Genomic DNA, 25,612 nt, shown 5'->3' on the forward strand with positions numbered 1-25,612 from the left:
AGCCAAAAGAGCAGCTCAGCACGTCGTTCCTGCGTGTGCCGTGGGCACAGTCAGAGCACCTGGGTTACAGATACCAGGCGAGGTCCTGTCACTGACTACTGTTGCCCACTGGTGTTTTGATCAGATGTAACCTGAGCTGCAGGTGGCAAAGAAAGCCAAACACGCCACAGCAAAATGAAATTGCTCCTCATTAAACACATATTTAATGTGTTTTACGCCTGTCCCTTTCAGACGACTGCACTCGTTCCCCTGGACTCCCACCTGAGACGCTGTCTGTGTGAAAAGAGTTTCCTCTGCGGTTTAGTAATTGGCTTCTAGATATTGTCTGTCCCTGCTTTGCTGTCACCTACCCTTGGTCTGGTGTGCTGTTAAAGGACGTGTCCGAGATGGCTCCAGCAAGGCTGGCCTCTTTGTATTTGCCTGTATTTCCTGTCCCCAGCTGCACCGCACCTGAGCACTTGTGCGCTGGTCTCAGAGCTCGTGGAATTCCTGTGCTCTCCAGTTTGTTTGCCATCTCACAGGTGCCAGCCCAGCAAAGTCTGCGGGCACGTGTAAAATTCAAAGGTATCTAGTGTGTAGGACGTGCCCAAAGCTGCATTGAGGAGGTGCTGAAAGAAAAGTCTGTATTGAAATGCTTCCTTTGCGAGTAGGAATGTTCTGCTCTAAGCATAGAGGGGTTTGTGTAGTGCTTAAAGTTTTGCAAAGATAATTGACCCCCATACCTTTTAGTCTCCAAGAGGTCCTTTGGGAAAAACCTCTTGAAAAAGAGGTTTTTCCCCCTCACCAGGATTATCACCGGCATTTATCACCGGCGTTAGCCCTCCTGCTCCCTTGGCCAGCCCAGAGCGAAGGTCTGAGCTCTGGAGAGCTCCCCTGCTGCATCACTTTGTGGCTTAACCTGGTGTGTGGGAATTAGCACAGGTCTGAGGTCTTCCCTTGCAGGCTGCTCTCCATGAACAGCTTTTCCTTCATCAGTGACGCTGCTCAGCAGCAAAGCCATGCCCCAGGTCGGACTGGCCTTGTTAGGGGCCAGGCAGGGCAGGTACTGCCTGTGCCAGCAGAAGGATGGGGCACGGAGGAGCCGTGTGCTTGGCGGGTCTCTGGACTGATAGCACAGGACTTGATTTTGTGGCTGTGCAAGTTGTGCTTGATTTTGAGGAAAAACACACTTAGCGGCATGGTCTGGTGGGGCTGTGTGCTGAAAGGCAGTAGAACTGTACAAATAATCCATGTGGTTAAGGAGATCAGTAAATGCCTGGATGAATTGGTTATTCACAGTGGTTTGCTGGTTTTCTTTAATCTGGTTTGGGGTATGACAGGTTGATGTTAGGCTTTTCCAAGGATCCCAGGCATATGTTGTTGAAGAAATGCCCTCCTGTTTAGTGCAGCTCCTTCTAAGTGCTCTGCTTTTGTCTATAGGAAGCAGCAGCCACAAATGGTTTGGAATAATCAGAGCATATGCGTCCGACAGAATTTGTCTACCATAAAACCGTATCACTGGAGATGGAAGTGAGAAAGATAGTGGGAAAAGGTAGGATCTGGCTCTGTTCCAAATGACAGTTTGCCAGTCTTGAACTTTGTCTGCTGCCTCAGCCTCTTCCCCATTGAGAGATTTATATTTATGGGGCTTACCATAAACAATTAAATGAAAATATACAGTATTGACTCCACTGAAACTCCAAAAACTCTGCAGTTTTTGGTGAAACCTCACTTCTGCATGTCTCTAGGGTCTAAGCAGGGAGCAGGGAAAGGAGCCTTAGTGTTGAGTGGTCATTGTCATAGCTCCCTTCCAACTCAGTGCTACTCTTGTACTCTATTTTGCTCAAAATTGCAGTAAGTCACTTTATTCCAGTGGCAAATAGCTGCAGTCATTAGGCCTAAAAGCTCTACGTACTCGTGCCTTTCCAACCCCATCACAAACAAATGTTTTTCCACCTTTTGCCATAGAAATTCCTGAAACCTCAGGGGTGGAGCTTTAAAGCTGTGACTCCCTCTCGGGTGCCTGGCTGTCCTTGTGCCTGCCTGTGGCCACAGCCTGCAGTGCCCTTGCTCTGTTTTTCCTCTTATTTTTCCTCTGGGCTCGTACCTGGCTCTGCAGAGGCATAAATCAGTTGTCCCAAACAGGGAGGTGCTGAGGATGGGGAGGAGATTTGTGTTTCAAGCTGGTCAGAAGTACTGCAGGAGGTTCTTCTGGCTCTTCTCATCAACAGCATCGAGGGTACAAAACTGCAAAATGACTAACACATGTTTTGAAGGAATTAAACGTGAAATTGGAAAAGGAAACGTGTCTCAAGTATAACAAAGGCTTGCCAGATAAACCATTACACTCTAGAAATCTGCTGCTGTTAAAATAAAAAATGTTTTTGAAAGAGTTCCATGTGGTATTGTTTCCATTTTCCCATGTTCAAAAAAGAAGTATCACTTGATTTCAGTTGAGTAAAAACAAACATGTGTGCAGCTAACAGATCCTCTTATACCTCACCTGCATGGTGACCTCTGCTTTCTGCCCTCAGGGTTTTTCTCTGTGGATTCCTGGATGCAACAACCCTTCTGTCTACTGGTTCTTTTTGCTTTTTGAGTGTGGTAGTGTGAGATAAAGAATTCCGTTTTGCCAGCCTATCTCTGTTCAGCTGCCCTGCCCTAATCAGCATTGCTTCTGGATGTTTTTTTAGATTTTGCTCTGCTATTTGTTTGCTTGTATTTAAAGTATCGGATTTTTGCTCCGTAAGTCATTGGCTGTTGGAACTGAAACAGTGCAGGGGTTGTCTGGCAAGAGACAAGGCTGGGGAAGCCTGCTGCGTTCTCTGGTCAGGACACGGAGCAGAGGTGTGCAGTAACCAGCACCTCTCTGAAAAGTGTCCATTAGACTGTTTGAGTACTGTGTACGTGGCAGATACAGCCTGGATCCTGTGGGAAAAGCCTTCCCAAGTGCATCCTTAGGGCAGTCTCCTCTTCCCATGGCTTAGGAAGTAGGAACCATCAACAGCTATGTGTAGCATCATGCACAGTCAGGTTCCTGGTGACCAGGCAAAGGGTATGGGGGAGTTCATGTGCTTTCTTAGTTTTCTGAGAGCATTTTCTGTAAATCAAATCTCTGCTAAGCCTCTTCTATCAAACCCTCGTGTTCCTTACCGAGCTCGCAAGCAGGAACGGAGGATTGGAGGGGCCAGAGTGACTGGTGAGGGGTCTGGGTGGTTTGTTTAGGGGTCAGTCAGCACAGAGAGACACAGACATCTCAACACAATTGAGGTGGGAAGCAAAAATATGGATTTTGTGCTTTTAAATCTCAGGGATGAACAGACAATGGCTGCTCAGGACTGAGATAAGAACAGGCGTGAACATAACTTTGTGTCTGCTTTGCAGAAGTTGTCCTTTCTCCATATTAGTAACCTTTTAATAAAAGAAGCCTTTTAAAATTCTTGTTGTCACATCCATCAGAGGGGAAATGTCCCCTTTGTACTCAGTAGGTATTCTTAGTCCTGGTTGCTCTGAGTGGAACAATTTCACATATGCTCTGACCACTTTTACCATTCCCTGCATGTAAACTAGGGCACACTGCCAACTCGATGTACAAGTCAGCACATTCATCCCTTCTAGAGGAAGAATGTAGCTTCAGGTGATGCTTCACTTCTTTCCTAAAAGAAATGGAGGAAGAGGGGGTAGAGCATCTCCCGTGTCTGGGGTTTTATAGGTGGAATGTTTGCCCATGCAAAGCTACATTTTTTTACCTTCTCGCTGAACATAAAGGGATGTTCAGACTAAGTGCCAGGACAGCTTGTTTGCTTTATTTGTGTCTGTGTGTGCACAGTAGTTACTGAGGTTCCTACAATACTGAGAAAGCTTTTGGACACATGGAGGGACAGGTACGAAGAAGCCCAGGAAGAGAGGCTTGGCTAGTACCGTACTGATTTAAAGATTGGTGTTGGCAGAGAACTTGCTGTGTCCCCTGGAAACCTTTTCACTGAGTGGGTAAAAACATCCTGTTTCTTGGATCGAGTCTTACGTGTGAGGCTTACCTGCTGAATCTGGGATTTGTAGTTGCATGCCAGGTTAAATACAGCTGGAGGATTAGACAAGTTGTAATTGCATGGGCTGACATCAAAACTGCCTTCAGCCATTCTTTAGCAATCTAAGAAGCATTTGCTTGCAGGTAATCTGCCTCTGTGTTCTAACCAGCTCCTTCAGAAGGAGTCCAGAGAGAGCACTGTTTGCTAATGGGATAATCGATGCCTTGTATAACTTAGTTCCTTCAGCTTTGTGTCCTTTATTGAGCTCCAAAGTCTTTTCCTTGCAATTTTCTTCCCTGCCTGCTTATGCATTTGAGCAGATACAAAAAAGTCCTTTCTGGAGAAGGCTTGTGTGGTGCTCAGGCTGAATGGCTGGGAGAGTGTTTCTGCCAGGATGGGTTGCTCCGGAGAGCTGCCGTAGCAGGTTCAGTTGTTCCGCAATGCTGCCTCCCTAAAGAGCGAGTGTCTGGGAAGCTGCCTCGCTTCTGAGCGCTGTAAAGCCCTTGCTCTTGGTCATGCTTACTCTGAGTCACTTGGGAGAGTGTAAATTTGGATATTTCAGGAGAGGTTTGTATGGCGTGCAGAGATATCAAATTATCTTTTCTATGTGGAAAGGCATACTTTGCTGAAACGCTTTTTTATCTTGGCTGTCTGAGTCTGTCAAAAGATATGAAACTTGGTCTTAAGTTGAAGTCTTTGGATCAAATTCTTGTTCCCAATACAAAGCAAAAATACTGAACGATGAGGTTTATGTGATGTTCATACTTCAAATCCAGAGGGTAATATCAGAGGCTCTTGTATTTGATCTGCGTGGTTCCTCTGAGTATTTTTGCCATTTTACTGCATCTCCCTATCGAGGGAGTATTATTTATATGAGATAATCCTCATTTGGTTCCAGTTTGTTAAATGAAAGGAATGTGTTAGGCAGTCAGTTCTTAAGAGGTCTGGAATCTGGGCTGTAATTGAATCCATTCCCTCTCAGCTAATTTATGTAATCTGATGAGAAACAAGTGTAGTACAGTTTGTTCAAAGAAAATGGAGAATGTTTCCTTTATCAAACCCTAGCAAAAGAAGTTTGTTGAATGAACCAGCGCAGCAAAAGGCGAAGTTTGGGTTCCCTTGTCTGATTGACCATGCTTGGCGTGCCTCTCCTAATGAAGGAGGATGGAGGGAATGTCTTGCAGTGGAATGGTACTCTCTGGGTTTTGTGTGAGCTGCCTGGTTTATTGGTTTTCTGTGGCTAGGTGTGCTGTTTGTGAAACTGCCAGCCTGGGTGCTGTTGTGTCCTCAGGCTCCACTTGTGACTGCGGCATTTTCGATTGGTTTTCCGTGGCTAGGTGTGCTGTTTGTGGGTGCTGTTGTGTCCTCAGGCTCCACTTGTGACTGCGGCATTTTCTGTTGTTCTTGCGTGTGCATGTTGTTTTCTAAACCAGAGCCAGGCAAGGAGCCGTTCTACTGCAGCACCTGCCTCCTAGATTTTCCCCTGGACTAATGAAGTGAAGTGCCTCCTTTATCTGATCAGCAGTGAAACTCATTTTCTCTGGGCACAGCACTCTGGGCTGAGCAGGGCGGCCCGCTCGGGAGCGGCGCGCGGGGCACGGCTATGGCAAGAACCGTCCCGCTGCTGCTGCCCTTCTCCTCGCGCACTGCTGCTGTGGTCTGCTCGCTGCAGGTGGGCGAGCACTTGGCAGGCAGGCGCTGGCTGGGATTGGAATTCCCTCCCCTTGTGTTCTCGGGTGTATTCAGAGATACAATCTGGTAATCTGTAGGGACCTGTAGGCCAAGTCATGGCCAGCAACCCTTTCCCAAGCGTGGGGCAGAAGGGAACTTCTCCCTTCCCTGCCCTGCTTCGTGGGTTTAAGAGCAGTTGACAGAGGAGATCTGCTGTAGCCCCACACATCCAGGCCAGAGGGAGAGGGAAGGAGGCAGTGGGAGCTGAATGGAACTCCAGCTGTGCCTGTGGAGCGCCAAGGCAGCAGTGACCCCATGCAGGGGAGAGGGGTGGTAACCCCGGGGTGCAGCCCAAGCCCAAGGTATGGGATGCTCCATGGATGCCTGTCAGTTGGTGACAGGAGCAGCTCACGTGCAACAGCGTGTGCCTGGTGACAGCTGTCACTGTGATCTGACAGCTTCCGGGACACAGGATCTGCAGGGGGTTCAGAGGAGAAAAGGCTGTTGGTTATGGAGTTTTCTCTTTTGTAATCAGCTGAGGTTTCTTTGCAAGCGTGACAGGAGCCTGTGCTTATGTTGCAAGTCCCACAGCTGGTCCTTCCTCCAGTGACCTTGCACAGGATCTCTTAGACAAGAGCTACAACAGTGCATGAGGAGGGCAGTGCTTTGTTTTATGGTTCCTAAAGAGTAGATGTGTTTATTTCCTCGTTTGGCATCATACTTAACATTTTTAAAACCACTTGGCCCTTTGCTTGCTCCTGAGTTCTGGACTGGCTGACCAAGATACCGATAGTATGGGCCAGTTGCTGTTGAGGATTTGGGGAAACAGGTGGCCAAGGAGTGAAACTGGGGAGCCTGGTGAGAACGAAGCCAGGGAAGGCTGCTGTTGTTCCCAGCCTGTGACTGTAGCCATATGGGGGGAAAATAGCTTCTGAACATTTACATGTGGCTCTGTATTCTCCTTGCATAATGGTGGTCCCCGTGTATGAGACTTGATGTCTGCACTCACAGGTAGTGTGCCCTGATTTTTGATGATTTTCAATACCTGCACTCCAGTTCCTTTCAGTATTTATGGCTCTGTCAGTCACCCCTTAGTGTCCTGGCCATGCACGTTGCTGTCTCTCACTGGGCATCCAGGATTTTTGTCACAGTCTTCACATCTTTTGGAGGTGAAAGCAGCCACTGTGCTGATGTGAGGAGGTGCCATGCAGGAGTCCAGGGGATAATCCCTAGGAATGCAAAAAGCAACGGGGAGCAAGATAGATGTTGGATAGATGCATAGCTGGGAAGTAGAGAGTACATTCGATGTTTGCATGTGTGAGAGGTAAAATCCATTGCTGCCAATTCTGTAAATGTTTAATTTGGAGATGTATGATTCTACACCTGGCTTGTCTTTAAATACAGCAAATACTACTTTTCTCTTTAAATTTCTCTCTTTTTTACAATTTCAACTTCAATCTCATAAAGAAAGATCCAATCTCTTCTGAGGAAAGATGGGCTTTTTACAGCTTTGGAGAAACTAACGATATATATTTGCAGTAAGGAAATGGAAGCTACAGATGACTAAAATCTTAGGTGAGAAACAGTTGTGACTTAGGGAATGTGCTGTCCTGCTCTCCCTGTGTTGTCTGGTTTGCTGAAGGAGCCGCTTTCCCTCTGAGTTCCACCAGGAAATAGCTGTGGCTGACATCTGGGGTGTCCAGATTTTTTAGTGGATGGCTGAATGGCAAAACTAGTACTTTCTTCAGCTGCCATCCATGTTGTAGCAAAATCTATGGCAAGCTCCTCGTGCACAGTGCCGGTCAGAGCCGCTGTCACTCGCGGTGCCAGCTGCTGCAGGTACGGGTGGCGTTGTGGCACACAAGATGAGGGTTTCTCTGGAGAGCCACCTCTTGCCAAAGGCAGAGGTGGTGCCTAACGCTTGGCAGGGCACAGCCTCAGCACGAGAGAGCCCCTGCCCATGCCTGAATCCAGAGACCAGAGGCTGTTTCTTGGTGGTTGGCTTGCAGGAAGCAGAACTGATTGGGGGGGGGGGGCTATCTGCTTTAACTCCTTGTAAAAACTTCCAAAACTGTTATTTGGAAAAGGCCTGGCATCTCTAAAATTGTAAGGAGAGGGAGGAGCAGGAAGAGGCAGAGAACAGCCCCTGATGAGCTCAGGGTGGGTCTGCGATTGCTGGCTTTTGTGGCTGCATTTTCCGAGCTCTGCTGTCTAAGCTATGTCAGTAATTAAAGATCCAGTGAAGAACGGGTATGCAACTGCACTTCCCACATCCTTGGTGAGGTCTGAGCAATCAGGGTCTTGGAATAAACATTTGGTTGAAAAATTCCTCAGTACCCCGATCTGAATCTACTCGTCTCCTGTACTGCTGCAGAGATCTGCAAGTAATTTGATTGCATACAAAGCAGTATCAGCAATTCTTAGACAAACAGGACAGAGCAGCCTCTTACACTCTGTTTCCCTGACATGTCACTGGGTGTTGTTCCCAAAGTCTTGTCACTGTTCAGTCCTGATCAGACCCAAGTGAAGTGGACACGCAGAACACACGGTAATCAAGAGAGAAGCATTCCAAGGACTGATAACCACATGAAAGCTTCTTGTGTATGTTCTTAGGCCTTGTGGCTCTCCAGCAGGAACAAATGCCAACTGTCCACCCCAAGACTACTTCTCGCTGTAAACATAAGGTGCATGGAACTGTCTTAAGTTTTTTTCCAAAAGGAGATTCTGCTGTTGCCACTGATTGTGACATTTACTGTAGGTACAGGGCTTGCATGCTGCCGTAAGGGAACTGATTTTGGGCATTGATGGGCAAGTGCATCCATGGAAATCTAGATTTTGTACCGGTGGGGAGAGTTGTAGGTCTTTTTCCAGCACATCTGAACTGTGTGCATCAGTTAAGGTCTGCAGGTTGTATTAGCCTGTATATGTTTTCAGTTCTTTTCTATTTCTTCACCCCACCAAAATCCTAATTTTGTTCTGGATCTTTGGTCTTGCAACAACATGGGGATCTGTTGTTGTGGTGGTTGTTTTGGATGACAGAGTGAAGCTGGAAAGTAGCAGGAGGTTGGTGCTGAGGAGTTTCATTCTGCTGAGCCACCATCACATTCACAGCGGAGTTGTTATTTAGTGGAACGCTTTTGGTCCTTAGATGTTCTCCTTTTGGCCCTCTGTGAAAGAGGCAGCTGGGGAAACTGTACCCTTAGCTCCCTTTCCCCACACAGAGAAATCAGATTACGGATGACTAAAACCTTTGGGCAGTTCTCTGCGAGGCAGGCAGGGACAAGCAGTGCAGGCCAAGCCGCAGTTCCCACCGCAAAGAAAACAAAAACACAGGTGCTGAACGGACTGCGGCCACGCAGATGAGCTGAGCTGTGTGTACAGAACACGGCTTTGCACGGAAGGGGAACGTCCTTCTCCTTCTTTGGCTGTTGTTCGCTCAAGGCGCGCTTTATTTCTGCTCGCCTCCGGGCAGCGTTCTTACAGGTCCTGCCGCAGAACTTCTCCACGGTGAGAGAAACGTGTGATCCCGAGAGAAGAAATTCTGCTGGAGGGCCCCTCCAGGGGGGAGGCTGCTGCTGGCCACCTGAGCAAACACCCAGCCCAGCTGGCGAGCCTGGAAAAGCCAGCACAGGGGATACAGGGAATGGCTGTGCACAAGGGGGTTTGCTCGGGGCTTCCCACCTCGGCCTGCCTCATGCGAGGCTGTTCCCTGTGTACATCTCTGGGGCCGTGGGCAGGAGCACGACAGGGAGCACGTGTCTCCTTGTTTCCAGTAATGGGAGAGCCAGCGCAGGGCATTGAGGTCCATGGAGCATGGTTCCAGGCATTGCTGGATGCGCGCCATGGTTCTGAGCAGTGCTGGATCGGTGGCGTGGTTTCGAGCATTGCTGGATCGGTGCCATGGTTCCAGGCGTTGCTGGATTGGTGCTGTGGTTCTGAGTGTTGCTGGATTGGTGCCATGGTTCTGAGCCGTGCTGGATTGGTGCCATGGTTCCGAGCAGTGCTGGATTGGTTCTGTGGTTCCAGGCAGTGCTGGATGACAAGCTGCTCAGCATTCTCATTTGTACCTGGCGTGCCTGGAATGTGTGTGTGTCAGGGATGCAAGGAAGTGATACAGACCAGGGCACAGTGGTCCAGCAGAGCCGATTGACCCCAGGGAGAAGAGACAAGGTCCCTGGATGCGGGACAGCACACCAGAGCCACGGGCTGGGGTCTGGTCAGAGTGGGGCTGGGAACGCACGGCTGGGGCAGAGCTGGTGTCTCTGACCCAAGGAGTCGGTGTCAGGAGCCCTGCCACAGCAGAGCACACAGAAGCCCTTCCGAGACAGCCAAACAGATGTGTGGAGGGCTGGTGCGAGGCAGCCGAGGCGGAGCTGCAGTGGGGAATTCTCCAGATGACAGCCAGGAGGGCTGGATGCGGGAGCCACAGCAGCAGCGGAGGTTGCTGTGCTGAGTGAGCTCTGCAGCAGCTGAGAGCCAGGCAAACAGCAGCACGAGTGTGGGGTTAGCCTTCACATGCTGAACAGATTTTGCTAATATCACTTTGTTATGCAAATATGTAATTATTTCATTTCCTCTAGAAGGAGTATTTGTGGTTTCCTGTTCCCTGGGACTTCCGAGCGCTTGTGTAAAGAGAACAAATAGCTGCAAAGTTGCTGGGTTGTGCACTCTGTGGCAAGCGCTGAGAAAGTGAAAAACCTTGAAGTTTTGGTGGAGGTTTGAAATGGGACTTTTGGAGGGGGTGCTGGAGGGTGGGGAGGCTGGCCCTGACGATGGCACAGGCCTTCCTCACCATTTAAATAAACTTAATTTGGATTGAAGCCTGCTCTCTGCCAGGGGCTAAGGAATTAAAATGCCAGGTTGCTGCACAGGCTGGAGACCGTGGTGATCAGGATGGAGCTGCTCAGGGCCAATAGGGCCTGGAGTTGTGCTGGCTGTAGCTGGAGGGCAGGATATGTCTGGATAACTGGTTTGCAGCACTTGTGTGGAAGAAGCAGAAAAGGAATAGCACAGAAGCACAGTTCCCCTAGAGGTCAGGTGTGAGAGTTTGTTGGCTGTGGAGAGGAGCTCCTGACGTGGTTTGGTTTGGTTTGGTTTGGATGGTGTGCTCACAAGGCTCTGGCATTTAACAATCTCCTGGAGTGGGGGATATTCTTAAACTTTGCAAGCTGCAGAACTCTGTGTAATGAGTGTCCTGGTAATGTCACAGGGACAGACAGCCCATAAAGTGAGGGATTTTTGAAACCCTGTGTGCGCCTGCGGTGGCTGTTTGAAAAGGGGGATTCAGAGGAGGCTCCTAATGCCCTGAGATGTCACTTTTTCCTTTCTGTTTCACATGCAGTGTCCTCTTTCTCTCTCCTTGCTGGCTGTAACAGGCTTTTATAGGGCTAACTTTCTATTTTAGACACTTAGCTGCAATCGAGTGCTGGGGTGAGGTTCTGGGAACCGAATTTGGGGTTAATTTTGCATAAACGGGGCTTTCTGCCAGCACTCAAAGGATTTTAAATAAAAGCTCAGCCATAGGGTGCTTGAGCTTCCATGTTAAACTGAAAGTGGTTCTTGTCTAATCCCCTTTAGCTTGAGAATGGTGTTACAGATACACAGTATCTCTGAGGGCTTATTTAATTTTTTGTCAACTCAGGTAATTCTCGATTTACAGTGGTCTGATCTCAAGAGTCAGGAAGCTGCTCAGAGGATGTGTTGGGGATGTGCAGAAGATGACATCTTCCAGCAAATGGCTTGGTGCTGTAGGTGTAGGACAGGGTTCAGTTATGCCAGTTTTGCTTTAAAGACATGTGGTGTGTTGTTGCTTGGGGATTTTTTTGATGTTGCTTCTTTCAACAGTAGGAAAAAACTGAAATCCTGAAATTATCCTGAAATGGTAATTTCCAGTTGTGTAGAGAGCCTTCTTTGGGACTGACACTTGTGCCATGGATATAAGCCAGGGACTGCTGCTTGTGCTGAGTTTTTCAGCCATCAGTTTGAAGAATTTTGTTTTCTTTCTGCAGGGATCCACATTGGTTTTATTACTTGTGTCAAAAAAAAGGCAATTTATACCTTAATGTTTTAATTATGAGCTTATTAATTATGTTTACTTGTATTGTTAGCTTTTATATTGCCTTTAATGTGCATTTACCTAATGAGAAGTAGAGATAATGGTACCACTTGCATGGATAGTGACGCGGTGTGTGTTTCCACATCTACGGATGTGATTTGGAGATGCATGTGGCAGCTTTTGGTGCCTCAGCACTGTTTGAAGATGAGTCACTGACAGGGGTTGTATCTGAGCCTTCAAATGGGGGAGCATATAAAAATCACTGCTGTGCTGTTGAGAATCTTCACTTTCCTCCCTACCTGCTGGTGGGCACTCGCCTCTCGCAGTTACAGATGGGCTTGTTACAACTGCGTGACAGTGCTTGCTGCCCATCCTAATTTCAGTGTAATTTGAGAGGCAATACATTGTGTGTCGTGGTGTACTATTCAGGGCTGGATAATGACACACTTGCTGTAGCCCGTGGAAAAGCCAAATGCCCTGTGCTGGAAATGATACGTGCTAAGCTCCGTGTGCTGGTCTCTAGGCCAATCTTATTATCTCCCTTCTTCAGCTTAGAAACCAAGCCGGTCTTGGGAACCAGCACACTCAGGAACTGTGGCCCTGCAGCGAGGCTCCTCTTCCACCTCCGGTGTGTTCCCTGCCCGAGGTACAGACGAGGCACCCCTTTGTTGCAAAGCAGATTTGCTGAGGGACAGCGTCCTGTGTGCTGGGCTGTTGTGTAAGGCTGAGACATTTCTGTCCCTTGGTGCTGAAAGGCAGCAAATGCGGGAGGCACATGGAATTGTCTCAGCCGGGCAAGGACGCCTTGCCGTGCCCTGCTGTAGCCGAGGATTTCTCTAGGTGCGCGTCTCCTCCCACGGGCTCCGGGCTGCTCAGGGCAGCTCTGCCGGTCCCGGCCGGGTTGGAGGAAGCCGAGGGTCTCTGAGGGTGGCTGGTACCCCGGAGAGGCAGGCAGAAACCCGGTGAGCATCGCTTCCACCTGCCCGCGGTGGACTGTGCTCCACTCCCAGCCAAGCCTTGAGACGTTCCGCGGGAGAAGCGCGAGTGCGCTACTACTCGCGATTTTATTTTATTTTTTTTTTTTCCCCCAAGGCGATCACGTTATTGTACGGCCTTTGGGAGGGGCTGGGTGGAGGCGGGCAGGGGACCGTCCTCCTCGATCGCCGTCCGCCCAGGGGGATGGAGTTTCCAGAGCATCCCCTCCCTCCGTCCCGTCCCGTCCCGTCGCTGCGCTCCCCTGGGGTGGCGGCTTTCCGCACCTCGCCCCCGCCGGAGCGAGGGCGGGCGGGGCGATCGCCGCTCTTCCCCCGCTCTGCGCGGCTCGGGGCTGCACCGAGCCGGGAGCAGCACCGCCGCAACCTGCGCGGCTGGGAATAAAACCCCCCGCTCCCCGCCGCACAGGGAGGGCGGTCCAGACCGCGGAGCTTTCCTCCGCCCCGCTTTTTGTCGGTTTTTTTTTTCCCTTTCCCCCTTTTTTTCCTTCCCCAGGAGAGAACGCCCCGAGCGCGCTTTCCGCGCAGCGCCGGGCTCGCCTGGCCCGAGCGTCCCCCGGGCGCCGCCGGCGGGATGGCGGCGTCGGCCCGCTGGGTGTTGTGCCTGTGCCTGGGATGGGGCTGCCTGTGCCTGGCTCTGGGGGACGCGCTGCGGCCGCGCCGGCTCGGGCTGCGGCGCCGCGCCGNCGGCGGACAGGGTGGCGGAGCACATGCTGCGGCTCTACGAGCAGTACCGCGGCGGCCGAGAGCCGCCGACACCGGGCGCGCCGTGGCTCCGCCGGGGCAACACGGTGCGCGGCTTCCGCCCGCTGCCGGCAGGTGAGTGCGCGCCGCGGCCGGGGGAAGAGCATCGCTGGGGTGGTGCCCGGAGAGCGCGGTGGAGGGGAGAAATGAGAGAATTGGAGCAGTATCGCTTCCTGCGGGGGCTGTAGGGTTATGTCCTGTGCTTAAATTATTGCCTTACCGCTTCTGCTCTGCTTCAAGCATCATTGTCGTCGCGGTGGCTGAGTACGGTGCAGGGGAGGTGGAGTAATTAGCGGAGCTTCTCCGGAGTCCCCTGTTTGTTAGTGGTGTTCTGCACGTGTAGCTTCTGTTGGAGCCAAGGGCTGGTTTGCACCTGACGGAGCTGTGACATGGCTTGGGGTTTACTGGCAGAGAGATGCAGTGGCAGATGAGTTCAGTTGAAGCATCACTTAAGCGTTGCAAATATTTCTTGGATCTTGGCATCTTTGGAAAGGGCGCTTACGTCTCTCTGTGATTACACACTGGCATTCACAGGTGGTTGGGTGAAAATGTAAAAACGTTTTCTTTAAGGGAGGGGGACGAGTTTAACATGCCAGCATCTCAAAAGATCCATGTCCTAGCAGAAAGAGAAGTCACTGTCTAAATGCTAGCCTTAACCCTTCCCTCTTGTGTTTTTTGTGCATGTGAGCTCCACAAGGGCTAAATGGAATGGCCAGCACCCAAAGATGAGCATCGCTGGGACGTCCTTCCCTTATCTGCTGCACCCCAAAACCTTGCTGTCACGGCACACACAGAAGCCCCATTTGCCAGTCTCTTACTTTTCTTTACACCAGTGCACTGACCCAGTGGCTTTTCCTTGGGCAAGCATCTATCAGTATAAGTGAGAGCTGCCCGTGAGTTTCAGTGACTTGCTTCAAGTCCTTCCTGTCCTAGCAAAGAGAGCTGTGGGTGGCAGGCTTCCTTGCTTCTTCAAAAGCATCAGTGTCTTTTGTAAGGCAGCTCTGTGCAGAGACCAAATACAATGAGGAATGAGTGGCTTTGGTGTCTTAGGTTTCAACCCTGCAAGTATTTCTGTCCACAGGAGAGGCCTTAGAGGAGTAATTACCCTGGGTTTGGAGCGCTGAGAGCCAGGACTCTGCCCAGCTGCTTCTCTTGCTGAAGAGCTCTCTTGCCTTTCTAATGTGACTGGTTTGCCTAGTGAAGTCTCATGTCCATGACTGTCACTGAATTAAGCCTACCAAAAGAGGGGAGGATACAATACTCACTACAGCACACCCCCCCCCCCCCCAAAAAAAAAAAAAAGAGGAGAGGTTGTGAGGTTAATGATCCTAGCAGAGCAATATGTGCTCTGTTATGCATATCTGATTAAAGCCATTTATTGTTCTAAACCTAGAATGTTGTTGGTTGAAATCCCATCTCTGTGGTCTTTCTGATTATATTAGTACTCTCACTTGATGTTGAGTGGCAGCAGTCCTATAAACACACTGCTTGCTAATCCCTTTCCTCCTCCTCCAATACTTTCACAGATCGAGTGCCAAAGCAATAAATCAGTTTTAAAAATTGTTGACACTTTAATAAGTATTTATCCAAAATATTTAACCAGTTATCTCTTGTCTTTCTCTTGCCATTGGCAGCAGCAGCAGCTTATTTCGTGTGGTTATTGATGGCAGAAAATCTGTTTCCAGAAAGCCCTTATATGTGGTGTTCCTCAGGGCGGTGGGTGCAATGGAAAGACTTTTTCTGACTTGCCTGATGAGGCTTGCCATGAAAATGGCACATCCAGCAGTATTCCCCTTCCAAGGTACTTTGTGTCTAGGTCCTCTGCTTTGGCTGTTGCACTCCTTGGCTCCAAATTTCAGTCTCCCACGGGTTTCCCCTTGTCCTCAATGGGATGCATCAGTTAATTTAATATGTGATTTTGCTATTACACCTTCACATTTTACCAGTCCCTCTGCCAGCCCCTTCAGGACTCAGCTTTTTGTCTGCTAGGAGCAGAAGCTCCCCAAGAATTCTCTCATGTCTCCTCCATGCACAGCAAGAGGTCTTGAAGCAAGTTTTCAGTGGTTTCATTTGCAGTTTAATTTTGCAGTTTAGCCTGACATTTTCAGCAGAGAAACTGTTCCTTTTCTGAAGCACAGATTTTCTGAGCTCTCACAGGTAGCTGTGAAACCTTTCCATCCTTGCTTTCCCTCTGCAGGGGCTTCTGCTTCTTCTGCAGCACATGGGAAAGGCCTTTCCCAAATCTCCCAGGTAACTCAGCAGACAAATTGCTGAGAGTCTGGAGTGCTGTGTGATGAGACCAAAAGCTCGTAGGATTTGTTGAAACTCATCCCTGTTTCTGGTCAAAGAACAGTGGTGTCGCACGTGGCAGCTGCAGCCCTGTTACCCACAGCCAGCAAAACCCAGCCACGACTGATTAATCAAAGCAAGCATCCTCATTCCTCTTAAAAGCAACTTTCTCTTTCTGCTGCTCAGTTCTCTGAGGGGATGGGACCAGAGCTTCAGCCCTGTGTGACAGCTCTTTGAAGCCTCCGTCCCACGCTGCCCTGAAACCTCTCAAGCACCAGAATTCACAACCAGGCTTGTTTGGGCTGGGGGTTTTGGCCGTTCATTTTGATGAATGTCCATGCGATCATTCAGGTAAATTTGTTTGCTGTTAGTCTTGCTAAATTATCTGGGAGCATAATTGTACAGTTTGAATAGCTCAGGAAAAGGGACCTTTGCTTTTGACAAAGCTGAAAAAAACCCACAGTCCCGAAATTCATGAGGAGTGCAGTAAGGATGTATGTATATCTTTCTTAGAGTGTTTAGCTACACTTTAACACTGTTCTCTCTCGTGGACTTAACTGCTCTAATTTGTTTCTCTGTATCTGAGTTGAGGGATGTTCAGCCTGTGATTTCTGTGGCAGCTCTTCTCGCTGTTGCAGGACATTTCTGGGATGACTCTGGTAGTTCTTGTGTTGCTTTGGCCAGGCCTTTTCCAGTTTTTCACCTGTGGGTGCCACAGGGGTGAGTGGTTTTCCATCTGTTGTGGCTCTAAAAGACACATAGGAAGGAGGTCAGGTGATCTGTGAGCCACAATGGAACGAACGGGCAGCTCTGGCAAGGGAACTCTGGAGCTTCTCTCCTCCTGAAAGAGACCTGAGCAGGAGCCTGCTTACCCTCAGCACTGCCTCGGGAGGTGTGCTGGTGGCTGCCCAGGCTCAGGGTGTGGAGGTCAGATGCAGCACGAGAAAATAAAAGAGAGCGGAAAGATAAAAGCCTCAAATGCAGATTAGGTTTGGTTCTGAAAGCGTTTTTAATCCTAGCATCACTTAGGGAGCACAGCTTGCAAATGAGTCCTGACTTTAATTGGAAGGTCCTCCTAATGGTGTTATAGTAAAGCTATACAGTCAGAAATTACTTTAAACTCTTTTTTATTGACTGAAGTTCAAGTAATTTCAGGTATTACACCTGCCCCTAGGCCAATTCTTGTGGTTTTAGAACTATGTTCTCCTCCCTTTCCCAAGGCCTTTCTTTCCTTTGTTGTGGTGCGAGGTGCCCACGCAGACAGGGGAACGGGGAAAGCAGCGCCTCGCCGGCTGCCTTCAGCCTGCAGAAACCAGTCCAGGCCAAACGCTGGCCCCTCTGAGCACCAGTAACACCAGGGGTTCTTTGCAACAAGAGCTTTACAAATATTCAGTCAGGAGACTTTGGTTTTTTCCTTCTGTGCGTTTGGGTTTGGTTTTTTTCCTCTGCACCCCTGTAAATACAATGCAAACAGTAGCACCCTGGTATTTTCCAGGAACTCGACAAACATTAAGCTATGATTTGGGCAGATCTGCCCAAATCTGCACGCCTCTGAGGCAAATGGGCAGGATCTGTAGGTTCGGCCTCTCAGGACAGAATTCCTGGCTTCTGTCACCGTGTGTCTCACAGCAGTGCCACGCACGTGAGCGACCTGTGTTTGCAGTTCCCTGCTGGTCCCTGTTTGTAGGACAGTGTTTCCTACTTCGGCGTGAGGAGCTGTGGCATCAGAGGACAGGCTGTGCACAAGTTGCTTTTCACCCCAGCAGCCCAGGTGTGATGAATCGTGGCTGTGAGGAAGAGCGAGGTCGGCTCTCCTGCCCGGATTTGTGGATGTACCTGCTTGGCTTGTGCTAGCTTCAAGCTAGATGCCGTGTTTAGTTTTCACACCTCCTGTGGTCCTCCTGCTTCAAATATATAGAAAAGAGATCAAGTGGCCGGTGTGCAATGTGCAGATTTGTGGGTTTCGTATCATGAAACCCTCATGTAAGTTAGGTCCTGGGATGCAGCTTTGCTGTTTCTACACAAGTTCTTTATTTGGGCGGCTGATAGCTTTAGTCCCTGGTGAACTTGCTGCTGTTTTATATCGAGTTGTTAGCTGCCGTGATCTTACCTGCTTTGCTCAAAGAATTAGTAAAACCAGTTTGGCACCAGGTCCTATGCCCTTTCAAAAGGGAGAACCCCATCCTATCTTTTCCTCTTGCACAGAACACAAATTGGTAACTAGGAAGCAGCAGTCAAGCAAAAGGAAGGTGGGAGAAAAGAGAAAATCTGGTTTGCAAATCTGTTTCTGTAGAGGAACTCGTTCCCGTTTCCAGCTCCAAGTGAACTTTTGTACGTGGGCTGTGAACCGATGAGAACAATGTTTTACACCGGAAACGCCGATCCGTCCTTAACCGGGCCCTGGCACAGGGCACCTCTGCAATATCTCCTTTAAATGGTGGCTAATGGTGACTCTATAACTAAATAGTTCTCGTTACTGCATCCTTTTTCACCCGTGGGATAGATTTGGCAGTCCATAAAAATGTCAGGGCATCCTCTATAAAGGTGAACACACCACATGTTCGCAGACTCGTTCCAGCTTTTTGATGCCTGGAATCCCCCTTGTGACAGGAATCTGTTTGTGCCAGCAACGTCCCTCTTGACTGCACTTCCTTAAAAATACTCTTTTAATGCCAGTCACAGTTCCTTGCAGCTGTGGATTGGTGTGGGGAGACGAGGAAGCACGGGCCATGCCCCTAAGATCCAGCAGGTACTTCAGCTGCAGTGCCAGGAGCTGGGTTCGAGCTGTTAGTGAACAGTCTGGAATGGTTTCCAGCAGAGCAAAAGCAAAGTCTCATTTCAATGAAATGAAATTTTCCTGAGCAAAAGACGCTTTTGTAGTTATTTTGAAGCTATCTTCCTTGGCATGTAATATTTCAGGGTGATTTCTAGCCCAGGGAACGCTTATTTCAGTGCAATGCTCGTGCCTGGGAGTCGGGTATCGGTGTGGCACAAGTGGTGTACTGGACCTGGTGCTCCCAAATTGTCATGGAGCCCTGGGTAATGCGGTTGGGTTTCTAGAGGCGGAATCTGGTGAATCCACAGATGTCTGTGCTGGCCGCTAGTAAGTGTTTTTGAGGAGATTTTGCAGATGAAAGGTCGGAGAACTCGGAGCTGCTGAAGCTGGGAGGTGGTTGTGTGGGAAAACAGCACCATCTACTGCAAGTGCTTCATCTTGGCATAGAGCTACAGGCTGGAATTTAGCTTTTAACCAAAACTATAGACTCCCTCTGTGTCCGCCCCATGCTGTCCAGAATTTCTGGATGAACAAAAGTGGCTTCCTTGGTCTTCCAATACAATATGCCAGTTTAGAACAGGCGGGTTTTTTTAAGTGGCATTGGTAATGAAAATTAAGATCAAGACTTGTCCTTCAATGCACGACAGTGATTCAAATAGCAATTTCTTAAACAGGTGCCTGTGAGACACCATGAATTCTTGCTCCTAAGACTGATCTACTCAGTGCTCTGCCAAATTAGATATTAACCTTATTACATCAGTGGTCACAAACCAAGCAGACATGAGGTCCTCGTGTATGCCCGGTACAAGCATAATCAAGGGCTGGTTTTGGCTTGAGGAATACAAAGGAGAATGGAATTCCAGGTAAATCTAGTTCCCTAGGCATCTGCAATAATAGTGGTACCTGAGTTTTCAGTGCTTGCTAAGTTACCTATGTGCTCTACTGTCAGATTAGGCTGAATGTGTGAACAAAGATGATTCCTTAGATCATTTGGCCTTTCCACTGTTTTGACCCTTTTCCACTGAAGAAGATGTGCAGGTTTTTTTCATAATTCCACGAAGCAGTGAATCTGCTAAGTTGGGGAGAAGGGTTCTCCCTTTCTTCCTGCTTTTTAATGTACTGATTGGAATACTATGACACAAAAATGTTCAGAAGAGGAGGAAGCTGCTTGGATTGCTGGGGGAGGGATGGGGTAGCGCAGGGAGAGTCCAGGCTTTTGCCAAACTTACCTGAGTGGCACTGGCCTTTGGGATGCTACGGGCTGGAGGCACTGAATGTCAAACAGAACATGAATTGGTCAATGTCTGTGAAAGATGAGTGCTGGAAATGGTGTTTTCACTTGCCTGGGCAAGGGACTTCCTACCTTGTGTGGAGGGTGGGAGTGGTGTGGCTGGTCACCCCTAGTCTGTGGCCATCTCTGTGCTTGTCATTGCTGGGACTGACCCTTTGGAGAGGCTTTTCACAAACCCTGGTGTCCAAAAAGCATTTAATTCTGCATTTCCCTAATGTGTCAGGGTGTTTCCAGCCCTTTGGGCGGGGCTGCAGACCATACCTTAGCTACACTGTATTTGAGTTTTCCCTACCAGCCTGGTTTTACAGCTTAACATTCTGATCTGTGTTTCTCTTCCTCTGAAGAACGAACATAACTGCAGCCCACAGTGAATTAAAAAAAAAAATAAATCACACCTTCCTCTTGAGCCTTGCTGTTGCACCTTGTGGGGGTTAGAGTCCCCCACGTGTTCCACCCCTGAGCCCTCAAATCTGGTTTTTGGATTGGCTTTGTTTGGGCTACCAGGGTTGCTCTAGTACTGTCTGCCTGCCTTCAGCTGTAGTAGTAAATACCTTCTATCTCTGGCCTGAAAATGGATGAAGTGTCCAAGATGGAATGACTAAATGTACCCAGTGTAATTTACTGTTCTAGAGGGAAGCTTTGGGCATGAGTAGTATCTGATTTAGCCAAAAGGCTGTCAGAGCAGCCTTGTGTCCCCTCTGGATGACATTTTTGGATGCCCACATTCTTACGTGATTACTTGTTTTTCCAGGGAGCCCCGAGGGCCAGGAGATGTACGTTTTTAACCTGACATCACTCACGGAGTCTGAAAACGTCCTGTCAGCTTCGGTGTACTATTATGTAGGTGATCTGCTGCACGTGAAGTGGAACTGTTCCCAGCCCAGCGGCTGTTCTCATCACCGGCACGGCACACCTGAAATTCAGATACGCCTTTCCGTTTGGACCTTCCCTTCAGCTGGGAACCCGACTCGCAGCCTGGGACGTTTCCTCATAAATGTCTCCCCTGCCTACCAGGATGTCCTTTCCTGGCAGTGGAAGGATATCACTCGGCTCCTGCACGAAGCAAAGCAAAACAACGAGCTGCTGATCAGTGTTAAAATGGATCTGCCCGGCCGCCATCCCTGGGAAAGGGCGTCTTCCTCCTACGAGCCCTACATCCTGATTTACGCCAATGATTCCGCTATCTCGGAGCCAGAGAGCGTCGTCTCCACCTTGCGAGGACACCGCCATCCTCCGGCCAGGGTCCTTCCCAAGGCAGAGGGCCCCAGGAGGAGCAGCAGCAACAGGCAGCGGAGGAAACGCTCCGCAGGCGCCCTGTTGCCGCTGCAGAACAACGAGCTGCCGGGAGCCAGGTACCAGTACGGCGAGGAGCGCCGCTGGGAGGGCACCAAGCCCTACAAGGCCTTCCAGCCACAGCTGGCAGACAGGGCCAGGAGTAAGAAGAAGCAGAGGAAGAGTCACGTGCAGAAGAGCCAGACTCTGCAGTTTGACGAGCAGACGCTGAAGAAGGCGCGGAGGAAGCAGTGGAACGAGCCGAGGAGCTGCGCCCGGCGCTACCTCAAGGTGGATTTTGCAGACATCGGCTGGAGCGAGTGGATTATTTCCCCTAAGTCCTTTGACGCCTACTACTGCTCAGGAGAATGCCAATTCCCAATTCCAAAGGTATGAATGATGCTTTTTCACTGTTACCATAAACTGGGCATTTTGTTTCCCGTAAAAAGGCAGCCAGCGATGCAAGCCAGATCTGGAAAACTGTTAGGCAGGCAGCACTTGTGCCCAAAAGGAGCCCAGGGCCCCACCACAGGCAGTGGCAAGGCTGCCCCAAGGGCATGGAGCTCCAGCTCCGGGCACTGCCAGGCGTGGTTGGGGTGCCACAGAGTCGAGTGAATCACTTCTGCTTCACTGGACCGAGGGGATCCAAAGCCAATGGATTCAGGCTCACTCACTTTCAAAATATCCTGCGGTTTGTGTGAGCTGGTTGCATGTGGGTGGCAGGGGAAGCTGATGTGCTCCTAGCCCTGTGACCTAGATAGATGAACTCTGCTCCAAATGTCCAGTGTCATTCTTAACAACATTCTTAGTGGGCCCTGGAGGCTGCCTAAACCTGGGAGTAGGACAGGGGATTTGAGGCTGGCCTAAAACGAGGGGTATGCACAAGTAGCAGCTGCAGGAAACATCAGTCAAGGCAGGGCTCTTGGACTCACTGCAGCGTTTCATTCCAGAGTCTGTGGTCCTGCCACAGTGAGGCCAGAGCAGTTGGTTCCAAAATATATGTGGCGTTTCAGTGGCTTAAGGAGCCAAGGGAGTCTCCCTTGGAAAGTGATGGGGGGAAGAAGTGCACCAAAGGGGATGGCACACGGACAAAGCAAGCTGCAGAAGGCAGGGTCCTCTCCTTGGAGGAGACTTGCCTAGCTCCAGCTGCAGGGCAGGATTCAGAGCTGAGCACCACAGGATCTGCGGCTCCTGAGACGGCGTTTGCAGGAGGATACCCTGACCTCGGAGTAAGAGACTGTGCCTGTGGGTACTGCATGTTCCTTGCTGAGCCTGAGCCTAGGGTTAACAGCCTGGTGGGTAATGGAGAACAGATGTGCCCCCCACACCTCCAGATGGGCAGTTTTTTAGCCATGCCTGGTTCTAGCCAGCTGGTTTGACTGCTGCCAAACCCACCTGTGCTGGGAGCGTGACCTGGCGTGGAGCCTGTGGGCTCTGGAGACGCTCTCCTGTCAGGAGTGGGAGCTGGTAGCTGCCTTTGTGTGCCCTGCGTGTGACCCAGCTGCAGTGACACTCGGCAGGGCAGTGGTGTTCTGCCTTTTGGCTTGTGATCAGCAGCTCCCAGCTCTTGGCTCCCAGTTATTCTGGGGAGAATGCTGCCCAGCAGCTGAGTAAGGGAACATGACTGGGCACTACCAGACCTTTCACTTCCCTTTGAAGACAGAAATTATGTGGAAATCTGAGTTGTATGATAATCCAAAACTTCTTTTTAAATCCCTGGCTGCTACTGCTGAGGAGTGTAGGTACTCTTGAATTCCAAACAAACCAACAGAAATGTCTTTGATCAGCTTAGATGGGGACTTACAACTTCATGTACTAGTGTGCTGAGCAAACGAGATGATGAGCTGGAATTCACAGTTATTCCTGCTCTGTTTGTAGGTCCATATCTAACCCTTAGGACTGACTTTTTTTCCCAGAACCAAATAATCTCTCATTGCAGCAACACTGCAAATTGAACATTTGGCCAAAATGACCTGGTTCTGTGTATTTCCCAGGGACATATGATGGGATACACACTGAACTGTTTCGATTCCCAGATTGTGTGTGTAAGAACTCTAAAAACCAAGGAAGAAGTCCCTGGCTAAAAGCTGTATCTTGTGCATTTTTCATACCCAGCTATCTCTTGTGCAGGTATTTGGATCAGGAAGCATTTCAGGGTGCAGTTACCTTACCAGGCAGATTTTCTTTCTGTTCAGAGCAAACCTGAGTGTGTCCCTTTTTATAGATTTAGGAAACTTTGTCCTTTGAAGTTTCTTCCCTGAGGAAAATGTCACTTTAGTAAGAGGCAGAGCTGTCTTGGAGGCTCCTTCCTCAGCAGTGCCACTGGCTGCAGATGTTCCAGCTGAGGGGTCTCCACAGGGCCCTTGAACAAAGCAGTTTGATTGTAATCCATGGCAGTGTGGGTCAGTAACACGTTCTGCCGTGTCTGTCTCTTGCAGGCCATGAAGCCATCCAACCACGCCACCATCCAGAGCATTGTGAGAGCCGTCGGAGTCGTTCCCGGCATTCCCGAGCCTTGCTGCGTCCCTGACAAAATGTCTTCCCTCAGTATCCTGTTCTTCGATGAGAACAAGAACGTGGTTCTGAAGGTGTACCCCAACATGACAGTGGAGTCCTGCGCGTGCAGATAGCGCCTCGGAGGCCTTTGGGCACCGCCGGGGTGGGTGGTGGCTGCCTGCCGGGGAAGGGGGTGGGCAGGAGTCTCGTCACACCTGCTCCGTGTTTGCACTGCCAAGGCATTTCCTTTGGACAGGAAAGGGAACATGTGAAGGTTTCCAGGCAGTCAGAATGGGAGCGGGATGGATTCCAAACAGCCATTCCAAGGAAAGTGAACACAAACTTCTCATCCAAGATGCTGGCCGAGACACCGGGCTTGGCAACGGGAGCTGACTCTACCTGCTGGAAGCGAGAGCTGGAGGAAGAACCTGCCGATTGTTGAGACTGCCCAAAGGACTTAGTGATCTATTTCTGTACCAGAGTTTGGAAGCAGCACAGGCTGGTCCTCCTTATCTCTGTTCTGACGCTGGGGAGAGGTTAGAAATGTCGTAGTCTTCATTTTAAAGCTCAGTTTCTTGCCTTAGGTTTTAGGGTAGTACAGCAAGGCGGCAAAACCAATCTGACACCCCAAAAGCTGTAGGCAAGCCCACGTGTCCGTGCTCCTCCTTGGCAGGAGGTTACCCTCCTTGTGTGTGAATTCCTGTGCGCTGACACGTGCTCTGTGCTCCAGCTCTTGGGAGCCTGAGGGCATCGCTGACTGCTGCTAAAAGAATGAAGTGTCGTGGTTCCTGGAACGCTCTCCCAGGTAACCTCTGGGCTGTCTGCCTGCAAGGGCGCTGTGGCCAGCTGTGCCGTGGCCTCTTGTCCCAGGTAACAAGCGACGGGAGCAGAGGTCACAGCCTCGCGCTGCGCCAGGGGAGGGTCAGGCTGGACTTGAGGAAGAATTCCTGCATGGAGAGGACGGTCAGGCGGTGGAAGGGGCTGCCCAGGGAGGTGCTGGAGTCACCCTCCACGGACTGGATGGGGCACTCAGTGCTCTGATTTAGCTGGCCAAGGTGGTGATTCCCTTCTTCCATGCTCTGGAGGCCCTGAACTCAGCAGCAGCAGGGTGTCACTCCTGGGGCAGGGCTGGCCCAAAGATTGGCGTCCTCAGCAGAGGAGAGGCTTGTGAGTTTGCAGGATGGGTTTGTTCAGTGGCTCCTTTTTCCTTGTAAAAACAGCATTTTCAAGTGATTTCTGGGGAAAGGTTTATCTGTGTACAGACTGTCAATTTTAAAAAGTGAAAATCACCCCCGAAAAATAAAAGCTATTTTGTGTATGGAAAGAAACTTTTACAGATGCTTCTAATTTATTTTATATCCACGGCCCTCCTAATGTATCCTCCTTTATCTCGGCACTCTTCAAGCCACGCAGTTTTCTCTTGTCAGTGCAAGGACGAGCTGCCAGGACTGCAGGGGAGCTCCAAAGGACAAGTGCACCCACTGCTGATGGATAAGCTGGTCTGGTCTGTATTGTTTTCCTTCAGGAATGCGGACGTTGTGCTCGGAATTCCGGAGAAGCGGAAAATAAAATGACTTTAAAATGAAAATCTGTGTTTTCCTGTGTGGCACTTGGACGTTTCCAAGAACATTCAAGCCTTTCCTGAGCCTCCTCAGGCTGCTGGTGCTTGGGGCTGTGGCGTTTGTGTGCAGAAAACATTCCAGGCTGCCTGCCCCGGGTCTCCTGTGCATTTCCACAGTTCCTCAGAGTGGGAAAATGCCAAGAGGCTGGTGGGAAGGGCTTTCTCCCAGGCTGGGCATCCTCAAGACACCCGAAGTTTGCTTTTTAAATGTTTGTTGTCTTTTGTTTCCCAGCCCAGGGCTAAGCTGGAGAAAAGGGGGACAGAGTAGCAAGTGGGACTCCCATGTTTAGATCCATCCTTGGATTCCAGGTTCTCCTGCTGGGTCTGTGCTGCCTAGAGGAAGGAGATGTTGGGGGTTTTTTCACCTTTTGAGCTTGGAAGAGATGCTGAGCAGGAAC

At 49.9% G+C, this 25,612-nt stretch overlaps 1 protein-coding gene across 1 annotated transcript; it reads left to right on the forward strand.

Annotated features, from left to right (window-relative positions):
- Positions 1–13,299: 13,299 nt before the first annotated feature.
- BMP3 (bone morphogenetic protein 3) lies at positions 13,300–25,264 on the forward strand. The gene is given in 4 exon segments (XM_041427436.1): positions 13,300–13,406; positions 13,408–13,544; positions 20,577–21,487; positions 23,536–25,264. Coding segments are annotated over 4 exon segments (1,347 nt in total). The 3' UTR covers positions 23,728–25,264.
- The last annotated feature ends 348 nt before the right edge of the window (positions 25,265–25,612 follow it).

The sequence above is a fragment of the Onychostruthus taczanowskii genome, unplaced genomic scaffold (genome assembly GCF_017590055.1).
Source record: "Onychostruthus taczanowskii isolate IOZ18803 unplaced genomic scaffold, ASM1759005v1 scaffold114, whole genome shotgun sequence".
Classification (NCBI taxonomy): Eukaryota; Metazoa; Chordata; class Aves; order Passeriformes; family Passeridae; genus Onychostruthus; species Onychostruthus taczanowskii.